Source organism: Leuciscus leuciscus (assembly GCF_965113295.1).
Source record: "Leuciscus leuciscus genome assembly, chromosome: 3".
NCBI lineage: Eukaryota > Metazoa > Chordata > Actinopteri > Cypriniformes > Leuciscidae > Leuciscus > Leuciscus leuciscus.
In genome coordinates this window covers 48,292,505-48,304,596 of record NC_138727.1, presented here as the reverse complement: position 1 = coordinate 48,304,596, position 12,092 = coordinate 48,292,505, and the positions used below count along the sequence as shown (strand labels likewise).

General features: G+C 38.7%; 1 protein-coding gene across 2 annotated transcripts in view; it reads left to right on the top strand.

Moving 5' to 3' along the window:
- Nucleotides 1-12,092, top strand: part of usp34 (ubiquitin specific peptidase 34) — a 62,788-nt gene that overhangs the window by 41,989 nt on the left and 8,707 nt on the right. For both annotated transcript variants that reach the window (XM_082165575.1, XM_082165574.1), the window contains exons 58-64: nucleotides 714-788; nucleotides 872-1,023; nucleotides 1,301-1,454; nucleotides 2,309-2,353; nucleotides 2,435-2,539; nucleotides 8,942-9,089; nucleotides 9,719-10,023. In XM_082165575.1, coding sequence (XP_082021701.1) covers nucleotides 714-788; nucleotides 872-1,023; nucleotides 1,301-1,454; nucleotides 2,309-2,353; nucleotides 2,435-2,539; nucleotides 8,942-9,089; nucleotides 9,719-10,023 — 984 coding nt within the window. The remainder of the gene's footprint in view (nucleotides 1-713; nucleotides 789-871; nucleotides 1,024-1,300; nucleotides 1,455-2,308; nucleotides 2,354-2,434; nucleotides 2,540-8,941; nucleotides 9,090-9,718; nucleotides 10,024-12,092) is intronic.

Genomic DNA, 12,092 nt, shown 5'->3' with positions numbered 1-12,092 from the left:
AAACACACCTGAAGCAACCACTTAAGGTCTTCAGGATCACTTGAAAATTAAAACCAGGTGTGTTTGATTAGGGTTGGAGATGAACTGTGCAGGACAGTCGATCAGCAGGAGCAGGATTGGGCACCCCTGCCTTACATTATAAACAGTTATGTTTTTATTAGCTTAGAATGACTCATTTCTATCTACATAGGCCTACACCTCGGGTCCCCTTACATTGAAATGGCCATTTTGTGCCTCCATGTTTCTACGGTAGCCCTAAACGGACAAACTGCTCTACAGAGCACGTTTCGTCACTGTTGTTTTTTATGCAAAGAAGCTAGCTAAAGTCAGCGAACAAAACACTGACACAATGATGAACAAGTAACAATAATATTCTCAATAACATATTGTTTTACTGAATAATTAAGTAAACCTACTTTCTTAATTTATCTTATTAAAGAAACCTCATTGCTTAACTGGCTACTCTCTGCAGTCTCAGACGACGACATCTTTTCCTATCGGCCACCGTAACTTCTGTTGGTTGCAATTCGTAACCTCACCACTAGATGCCGCTAAAAATTACACACTGCACCTTTAATTTATTATTTATTTATTTTAATTATGTATTCTTTTATTTTACTTATTTAATTTTATTTGTATGCATTTATAATTTTTTACAAGTTTTCTTTATTTTCTTCTTTTTCATAATTCCTTTCTTCTTTTTGTCCTCACAGAGTCAGTTCCTCTTGTCTTTGCAAGCCATCTCTATTATGGTGCATTTCTACATGGGCACTAAAGGACCTGAAAATGTGAGTACCGTTTCCTCGGGGTAGTCAATCCTGAATCCCTGGTTCCCTGATCTCAAATAATAACTTGAATCTCTCTGTCTCAGCCTCAGGTGGAGGTGTTATCTGAGGAGGAGGAGGGCGAGGAGGATGAAGAGGAGGACATCCTCTCGCTGGCGGAGGAGAAGTACCGGCCGGCCGCTCTGGAGAAGATGATCGCTCTCATAGCTCTGCTGGTGGAGCAGTCCAGATCTGAGAGGTGCGCACTGAAGTAGTAACACACAAACACTGAAGTATTTGGATTAATCTCACAAAAATATCTCATATGTCACCCATAATGGGTCATATTTCACCCCAAAAATCATTTACAGAAAATTAAGCCTATATTGGAGCTGTTAAAAGTGTAATTTCTGTGCCATTAGCATCACTAACCAGAGTTTTAAAACTGTAATCCAGTATAAATAAATGTCTTTATAACTGAGGCTTTGTCTTGGTAATATCTAATGGTCTGATCATTTGTCTCTGTCTGTGTGCAGACACTTGACTCTGTCTCAGAGTGACATGGCCGCACTGACCGGGGGAAAAGGTTTTCCCTTTCTGTTCCAGCACATCAGAGACAGCATCAACATCAGACAGACCTGCAACCTCATATTCAGCCTCTGCAGATACAACAACCGTCTGGCAGAACATGTAAGATGTCCCAATGAGGGCATACCATAGACTTCTAGTGTTTCTGTATAAAGCTAATAATAACAGCTATAGGTTTGTAACACAAACCCTACTCATAATCGATGTTTTGCACATTTAGAACTAAAAATATAACATTAGTTTGTTTATTTTAATCTTTGAGTCTCTGGATGTCCTCATAGAGAGAGGTTTCATCACATATACACTGCCGTTCAAATGTTTGAGGTCTTTAAGATTTTTTTCATGTTTTTGAATTCAGTCTTTTCTGCTCATCAAGGCTGCATTTATTTGGAAAAAAACACACAATAAAAACAATATAATTGTGAAATATTATTGCAATTTAAAATAACAGTTTTCTGTGTGAATATATTGTCAAATGTAATTTATTGCTGTGATCAAAGCTGAATTTTCAGCATCATTACTCCAGTCTTCAGTGTCACATGATCCTTCAGAAATCACTCTAATATGATGATTTGATGCGCAAGAAACATTGCTGCTTATTATCATGCTGAAAACAGTTTCAACAACTTCATATTTTTGGTTGAAACTGTGATATATATTTTTTCAGGATTTTTATTGATAAATAAAAAGTTCAAAAGAACATCATTTATTTGAAACAGAAATCTTTTGTAACATTATAAATGTCTTTACTGTCACTTTTGATCAGTTTAATGCATCTTTGCTGAATAAAAGTATTAATGTCTTTCAAAAAGAAGAAAGAAATGAATGACCTCAAACTTTTGAACTGTAGTGTAGCTTAGTTCTTGGGACAGATGTTGTCTCAGAGTGTAGCTAAGCATCAACACAATCAAAGTGTAACATGCGTTCTCATGGTTTGTGTTCTTCTGTTGGTGTAGATCGTGTCAATGCTGTTCACCTCCATCGCTAAACTGACTCCAGAGGTAAAAACAAATCTCACAACCGTTATTGTTTCATTATAATAGCTACACAACGTAACTAACTTTGTGTGTCGTGTCTGACAGGCAGCCAATCCGTTCTTCAAGCTGTTGACGATGCTGATGGAGTTCGCTGCTGGTCCTCCGGGAATGCCCTCGTTTGCGTCCTACATCCTGCAGAGGATCTGGGAGGTAAATCGGCCCATCATTCCTATACCTTCTCATAGTGCTGGGCGGTATGACCAAAAATGTATAGCACGGTATTTTTCTAAATTATACCGTGAGTATATGATGGTATTATTATTTTTCAAGCATGACTGGGTGTTAAACCCATTTTCTACTGATTGAGAGAGGAAATACTGCAGTAGATTTACTTATGGCGCTTTTCCACTACACAGTACCAGCTCGCCTCGACTCGACTTTGTTTGGTTTTCCACTGTGTAAAAGTTGTACCTGTACCTGCTTCCAGGTACTTTTTTTCGTATCACCTCCGGCGAGCTGAGGCGATACTAAAATGTGACGTGAAAACACGGCAGACTGCTGATTGGTCAGAGAGAATGGTCACTATTCACTGCGTCATCATTGCACGCGCCAGACGGAGTATCCTGAATAAAAAAACAACAAAAACATCCAAAAACAGCATACACTCGATTTCCTCCATTGTCCTGTGTGTGTGGGTAGCGGGTGTGTGTCGCGTAGAAGATTAAGTCACGGCAGTTGCGGTGTCGCTATGACGACCAGGTACTATTGTGGAGGTACTATCTGCAATGGAAAACGGAGCAAAAAGCGAGTCGAGTTGAGCTGGTACTGGTAATGGAAAAGCGCCATTAGAATGCCCTATTTTACTGTCATGAGTAAATATTGTAGAAAACAATCCACACTAGTTTTAACACAGGTTTGCAAGGCCCCACGAAATGATGCTGTTTACAAAGAGGCGCTTTAGGAGCGACAGAAATAGCGGTTTCCCTTGTAACACAAAGCGGTTTCCCCTGTAACACAAAGCGGTTTCCCCGGTAACGGCTGTACACAAAACGGTTTCCCCGGTAACGGCTGTACACAAAGCAGCGTCACGCTCATAAACGCTGCTTTATCAGGAAAGATAAAGAAAGATTAAATGAAAATAACATCGAAACTTTTCTAGAGACAGTTCCTTTCAGAGATACATTCATATAAAAACACCCGAGCCGCGTTTTGACTTTGACAGGGTTCCCGCGGGGTCTTAAAAGTCTTAAAGTCTAAAATTCAAAAATGCCCGGTTGCATAAAGCACCTTAAGTTTTTCCCTTAAGTATGATACTTAAGGGGCGATTTCCCCTTACCTAAGAGAATAACTTAAGGGTGTTGCATAATAATCTCTTAAACGGTTCTCTTAGGTAAGGGAAACATTTAAGTGTTTCACCACAGCGATCCTGGATTCACGTTATAAAAGTCTGTTGTTGCCATAGATACGCAAAACACTAACACTTTCTCAATCAAATAAAGTAGGCTAGGATATCGGAATGGATAAAGAAAACAAAAAAAAAGAGAGAGCCTAATTGGACAGAGGAGGAGAAATGCATTCTTCTTGACGAATATGGTAAAAGAAAAAGAAAATTTGACCATTGCGTTTAAATGACGGGAAAGCCCCCGCAACCCGGTGAACCTCTCTGCTGACAGACGATTTATGCACGTGGAAAACATCTCCCGCTAATATTGCGCGTCGATCAAATCGGTATTCCTGCAACAATTTTTTATCGCTAAGATGGTCCAAAGGGTTCTCCCTATCCCTTAAAATGATTCTTGGCACATAGGCTACGTTCACACTGCAGGGCTTAATGCTCAATTCCGATTTTTTGAAAAAATTCAACGGTCAACGACGTCACTTGTTGTTTGCGGAAGTAGCTAAACTTTAACTGTGATTCTATCTCACACACACACACACACACACGAGCGGGCGCAGCGACCGTTACACAAGAGCCAGACAGCAGCCGCTGACCTATCTAATATCAGATTCAGCACAAATAAGTTAACATAACGTATATATAATGGCCGTGGGCTTTTATTTATTTTTTTTAATTAACGGGCTCGTCGAGGTCGACCCGTTCGGCAGATTTACCTCAGCTCGACGAATATATATGCAGTCCGTTTTCAAACCGACGACTACTTCAACGCAGAATTATGACGTTTTTCGCGTATCAATGACGTGCGGATCGGATACATGCGACCTGTGCTGCGTTCCAGTCCACTTTTAGACACGCACTCGCGAACTTCCCTAAGCACTTCCCCTTGGGGGAATCCCTGCCGCCATTTTGAAGTGCGTTCCACTTCATGAAGTGGACGAGGGAAGTTTATATGGACAGACCCTCGTTCCCTCGATTTTGACCGAGGGAGCGAGTCTGCTTCAAATGTACACTTCAGGCACCTATATGTCCCACAATGCAGTACGACTGTGACGTCACCACATATCTCATCTAATCACCACCACAACAGACAACTCTATATATTAATAATATATATTTTTAATTTAAAACAACCCAAACACACATTTGGATGCTGCATTAAACAAATTCTTAAAAGGAAAAAAAATTTAAATAATAAAACAACTCTACAGCTGATTCCAAGTGATCAAGGGCTTAGGACGTTCCAATTCAGCCCATTACAGTTTCCGCCAGTAGTGAGCAGTCGCAATGACGTACATCCGAGTGAACGAGACGGAGGGAAGTTTGCGAGTGAAGGGCATGACAATTTTGGACTGGAACGCAGCATTGGCCGTTCAGACTGAAGTCGCATTTCAAAAGATCGGATATGTATCGGATTTGGGACCACATACCCAAGTGGCCTGGGTCGCATTTGAAAAGATCGGATCTGTGTCGTTCAGACTGTCATGAAAAGATCAGATACAGGTCAGGTCGCATAGGGGCAAAAAAATCGGAATTGGGTCGTTTCAGCCTGCAGTGTGAACATAGCCATAATGATCTTCAGCTGGTTCCATAAATTCAGCCATTTCGTCTTATTTTTGTCCGCATTACTCTTAGGTTACGATTTCCAAACCTTAAGTTATACTTAGGGAAATGACCGTTAAGGGGTTTTATGCAACACTTGACGCTTTTTAAGGGATTACTTAAGTGAAAAAACAGCGTTTAAGGGAAATTCTAAGTGTTTATGGCGTTTCACTTAAAGAAACCCTTAAGTAACATTTAAGGGTTTTTTTCTGCAACACCCTTAGGTTTAAGGGAAACATAAGGGAGAACTTAAGGGAAAATTACACTTAAGGTGCTTTATGCAACCGGGCACAGGGTTTTTTTCTGCAACACCCTTAGGTTTAAGGGAAACATAAGGGAGAACTTAAGGGAAAATTACACTTAAGGTGCTTTATGCAACCGGGCACAGTGACCTTTAAATTTAAGGCCTTAAAACGTCTTAAAAACGGCCAGATTTTCATCCGCGGTCTTAAATTGAATTTAGTCAGGTCTTAAAAACGTTTTACCCTCGTTCATTTCCAGCAACGCTGGCCGCAGAAAGTTATTACGAAGTAGCAAAAAAGTATCGAGTCGTAGCCTATAAAGCGGAGCTCTAGAGCAGGGGTCTCCAAACACGTCGCTCGCGAGCTACCAGTACCAGAGCTACCGGTACGCGTTCACATATCGCGTCTTTTGCGCGCTCAAATTGAACCGACTCGCTCCTTTCTTTCTGCAATTGCAAACGCACCTCAGGTCATGTGACAAGAACCAACCAACCGAGATATGCTATCTCATTGCATTTTTACAATGAGGTAATTTTGGTCTTAAGAATTTACACAACACAAGGAAGCTTGATTTCAATCTTTGAATTAAATTGAAAAAAGTAGCACAAATAAATACAATAGAATAAAGATACCAATAAATAGAAATAAAGAGAAAAGTTTTTGCTTAGGTCTAACACTAGTATTCAGAAATACTACAGACACTGAATAAAGTAATCAAATGTAAAATAACACTGGGTAGTATTTTAGTCCTGACTAAATTAAATACATAGGCTATTAATCCTGATTCCTTAAAATGAAAGCTATGGTTTGTTGTTTTGACAACCAAATTAATGACAGACACATATGGCTGCTGTCCCTTTAAGAGCTAGTGCACGGATCCTGTGTTCATTATACGGCCACGTGCGATTTATGCTTATTTAAGACATAACCGACTGTGTTTAGAGGATACTCACCAAGACCGAAATTAACATAATTTTCGCATGTTTTTGACTGTTAAAGCGATAAAATCCACGAAAAATAACTTTTGTTACCCGCGAGCTGTTTGTGAGGCGGCTTTACTCTATGTAGCTATGTGTGCAGAGAGAAAAAAAAACATCTCTCAGACAGTGCCAGCGCGCAAGTACTGAATAGTTTCAAATCGCGTGAATGTTTAAACTGGTAAAACTTTAAAAGACGTGCAAATGGTAAACTTTAGTTACTCATGATGCAATGCTGGCCCGATTATGCAAGTGACAATTCCGTCTATCCCGACTCCCGAAACTCGAGAGTGTATTATCGCCGCCTGGAGCTCTTAACGAGCTGATAGAAGACCGAAATTCGAGCCCTGCACTACTTGTTTATTGAACTAAAATCAATGTAACATTTGCAATCGTGAGAATATTCAGCAAAATAGCTCCCGTCATGTTATGTTACTTAATTGTACGTTATAAATAAAAAAAAACTCAACATTTTGAATTTTTACCTCAGTATGTTTCTTCTGGGAGTTTTTTTTTATGTTTGCCGTTATGCTCATTTGTTTTGATTTCTTCCTATAAAATCTATCACAGAGACAAGCAGCGCGAACCTCAACAGCGTTACCAGAAAAAGCCTACATTATCATTATCAATAGCTGTTTATGTAATAAAATCTGAATCATTCTGGCGATTCGATGCTTCACTGGTTATTTGACGGATATTAGGTCCGTCAGACTGGAGAAATTTTAGCGGTAACGTGACCAGAAATATTTAAGACCTATCGAATCTGAATTTAAGACATTTTAAGGCCTTTTATTAGGAAAACTTTATTTAAGACATTTTAAGACCTTTTAAGGACCCGCGGCCACCCTGTATGGTTTGTGTGTAATGTGACTTTTTTTGTGTGACCTTAAAATTCGTTTTAGAATTAAATTGTACATAGATATAAACACATTTGTTTTGCTTAACCTATCTGAGAACGCATACAAACCTGAAATGACATAAGTTACTGTGTGATACAGTACAAATATTTTGAGTGTCCCTTATTTTCCTGTAAAGAACCACGATTGTCCCGCATTTTTCTTTTCTGAAGATGGCAACCCTAGATAGGGGTGCACCCAAACACTACGGGTGTTTTTCTCTTCTCCGTAAATAAATCTTCTAGCAGAGCTACAGCAAGCGTTTTTCGGTTGTGGAAATCCATTAGCCACTAAAACTGCTCTGTCATTGTGGAGAGTGCAGTGCATGGTTGCATAGCAACGACAGACGCCACCTGAAAATCGGACCGAATTTTACGATTAAAAGTGCACTGTACATGTCAGTAATTTATCTTTTTTGTGACTCATTCTTTTTATAAAAAATGATTTAAAGTCTGAAATATGTGAGGTTTATCTTTTTATAAACTTTTTTGTCAAAACTTTATTTGAACATGTTGCAAGACACTTTTAAAATCTGGCTATCATTTTAATGGTATTATTTTAATGTTTATGTAAACAAAAAGTGCATATTGATGCAAATTTTATTTGTTATTTGCTGGTTATCGACATAAAACTTGGTGAATTGATTTCATTGTGTAGTATTAGTACTTTTTGAACAGGATTCTGTGATCATGAAATGTTCATGCCATTTCATCTCTAGTTATGATCAACTATGATCAACTAAAATCAACTAATTATGTGTTTTTTACAGTATAATATGCAAAGTACAATTTTCTATACAAAAATGTATATCTGATTCTGTTCTTTTCTCTGACACGTTGTTGGGTGTGGAAGGTTACTAATGTGATTGCTTTATCTGGAAATTAAATTAATGCTTTTTTAAGTACTGAATTCATTGAAATAAAATGATTTCTTTGATTTGAATTTTTTTTTTGGCAATGCGTCGTGTATGTCTTAAATTTCAATCTTTATGGTCTTAAAATGTCTTAAAAAGGTCTTAAATTTGACTTACTGAAACCTGCAAGAACACTGTTTTGAAACGTGCAGTGCTCATGTTTATTCAACGATGTCAAAGCCTTATGGAAAATCTATTTATGGCGGGCAGTGTTGATATTGTGAACCAATTTATGCGAAACACTGTAATATAATTTGACAGCTATCAATTATAGTTTTAACTCATCCATCTTCATCACACTTAGTAACACATACAGCTGTGCATCATCACAACCCACATCCCAACGCTGTGCGACATACAACAGTATTGCGGTATATTAAAAATTCATATCATTACTAAAATAAACACCGGTATTTGGTATGAACTGGTATACCGCCCAGCACTATCTTCTCACTGCTCCACTGAAACGGTGCTATATAGGAGTCATGAGATGTGTGTCAATGATGAGTTGTGGGTGTTTGGAGAACTTCAGATGTTGCGCCTGCCTCACTGATCTGAGCGTGTAATCCCTGTGTGTTTGCATCAGGTGATCGAGTATAACCCGTCTCAGTGTTTGGACTGGTTGGCCGTCCAGACTCCTCGTAATAAGCTGGCTCACAGCTGGGTCCTGCAGAACATGGAGAACTGGGTGGAGAGGTTTCTGCTGGCACACAACTACCCACGTGTCCGAACGTGTAAGAACAGACACAATCTACACAACAGTACACGCACATATTAAGTCTCTTCTGCTCACCAAGGCTGCGTTTATTTGATCATAAAAACAGTAATATTGTGAAATATTATTAGAATTGAAAAGAGAGCTGAATTTTTATCATAATTTCTCCAGTCAAATATGAAGGAGCACAACTGTTTTCAACATTGATAATAATCAGAATTGTTTCTTTAGCATCAAATCATCATATTAGAATGATTTCTGAAGGATCATGTGACACTGAAGACTGGAGTAATGATGCTGAAAATTAAGCTTTGATCACAGGAATAAATTACATTTTAATATATATTCACATAGAAAACAGCTATTTTAAATTGCAATAATATTTCACAATATTACTGTTTTTACTGTATTTTGACCAAATAAATGCAGACGTGAGCAGAAGAGACTTTTCTAAAAACAGAAAAATCTTGTATAAATAAACGCGCTACACACGTTTAAAAATGTCGGAATGTGTGTTAGTGAACATTTAAAGTTTTTAAATACACATTTAAAGCATAAACAGCTATTCTTATCTTTTTGTTTTATCTTTATTTTTCCTGGTAAAATGTCAGATTATTTTGTGATTTCTTCAATGCATTTCTCTCTCAGCCGCGGCGTATCTGCTGGTGTCTCTCATCCCGAGCAACTCCTTCCGTCAGATGTTCCGCTCCACGCGCTCGCTCCACATCCCCACGCGGGACCTCCCGCTGAGTCCCGACACCACCGTGGTTCTGCACCAGGTCTACAACCTGCTCCTGGGCCTGCTGGGCCGGGCCAAGCTCTACGTGGACGTGCCCGTGCACGGAACCACCAAACTGGTGCAGTACTTCAGCTTCATGACCTACTGCCTCATCTCCAAAACAGAGAAGCTCATGTTCTCCAGCTACTTCATGGACCTCTGGAACCTCTTCCAGGTACTTCACATGAAGATTAAGGCATTTTTTTACAGGGTTCCCGCGGGGTCTTAAAAAGTCTTAAAAAGTCTAAAATTCTGAACTTTAAATTTAAGGCCTTAAAATGTCTTAAAAACGGCCAGATTTTCATCCGTGGTCTTAAATTTAATTTAGTCAGGTCTAAAAAAGGTCTCGCCAACAGGCCGTTCACATATCACATCTTTTGCGCGCTCAAGTTCGTTCAAATGTAGGCGCGCGCGCGCTCATAATCAGCTTCGCCCCTTTCCGTAACAACATTGAAAGCTCACTCAACTGGAAGGATGCGGGTGCACCCAAACACTACGGGTGTTTTTCTCTTCTCCGTAAATAAATATTGGGGGGGGGTCGTGGTCGTGGCCAGCATTTACCCGCTATATCTCTATAGTTACCATAAACTTAGCAGCTTTAAAAAACCAATCCTCATTCCTAATGCAGAAACCTGACAGCCAATCCGAGTCAGAGTAGGGCAGAATTGTTTTCAAAGTCTTTAACACCGCGAGTCTGATGACACACTGCCGAACAAAGAACCGCACGTCGGAAAGCAAGCCTGAGTTAAGTTAGCTTACAATGTTAACTGTCCTGTCAGACACAGACAGCGATGTTGCCAATGTCATTATTTTTAATTTTGACATAGAAGAGGGCGGGATAATATCGCGAGCGGGCGCCGTGAGCGCTGAGTGAGCAGGAACGAGTAGTGAGTTGTCGTCGAAAAAGATGGATAATGCAAAAAAGCTGTCGGGGGCTAAAAATAGAAAAAGAAAGAGAGAAAAGGAGATGGCATGTCAATTGATGCAACAGCAGCTAAATAAGTGGATGGTGAAAGGCTACAGGTAGGATTTTGTTTTGTGTGACGTCCAGGCATGTAGGCTAATGCCATGCCATCGGGACTACCGGGAGATTCCCGGTGGGCCGACGTGCTTTTTGGGCCGATACATCTCATACTTTTTTGTTTCGTTTTTTGTCTTAACGGCCCATAAAACTCGTACATCGGCGGCCCATTCGTTTTGTTTTGCTTAATTGGCGGCGCTTGGTTAGTGCGTAATTAGTGTGTAATGCATTGGTCAATAAAAAGTCAGCGTTAGTTTTTTTTTTCTGACACCCCATGAAACGCGTAGATCAGCGGCCCATTTGGTTATTTTCTTGATTGGCACTGGGCTAGCCCAATCACACCTTTAATGTGAAGTATAGAAATATACTCTTTCAAGTATAGAAATTAGTACAAAACTAATTATGAAAGTTTCCTTTATTTTTCAGTGCATTTGTTTTACAATATATGGCTATTACTATCATGGGATTAATATTGTAACTATTATTATGTAGTAGTAATGTAGACAGACACTGTAACTAAAATAATTTTTCTTTGTTTAATTTGCACCAGATTGATGAATTTAACATTTAAAAAGCACTATATATATATATATATATAAGTTGATTGGATTGGATTTTTTGCTGCCGCATCCTTCTCACCTTTTTTACCCCTGACCTGTTTTCATGCCTGCATTGTGGAGAGCGCAGTGCATGGTTGCATAGCAACGACAGACGCCACGGGAAAATCCGACCGAATTTTACTATTAATAATAAAAGATAAGCTAAAGTGCATTGTAAATGTCAGTAATTTATCTTTTTATAAAAAAATATTTAAAGTCTGAAATATGTGAGGTTTATCTTTTTATAAAAACAACTTTTTTGTCTAAACTTTATTTGAACTTGTACATGTTAGTATCTATTTTTTACAGTCTATGGTTAGTATATAACATGTTGCAAGACACTTTTAAAATCTGGCTATCATTTTTAATGGTATTATTTTAATGTTTATGTAAAAGTGCATATTGATGCTAATTTTATTTGTTATTTGCTGGTTTTCGACATTGTGTAGTATTAGTACTTTTTGAACAGGATTCTGTGATAACCGTGGTCATTTTTGTCACTATAATCATTGAAATGAAATGTTCATGCCATTTCATCTCTAGTTATGATCAACTATGATCAACTAAAATCAACTAATTATGTGTTTTTTACAGTATAATATGCATGGTACAATTTTCTATAAA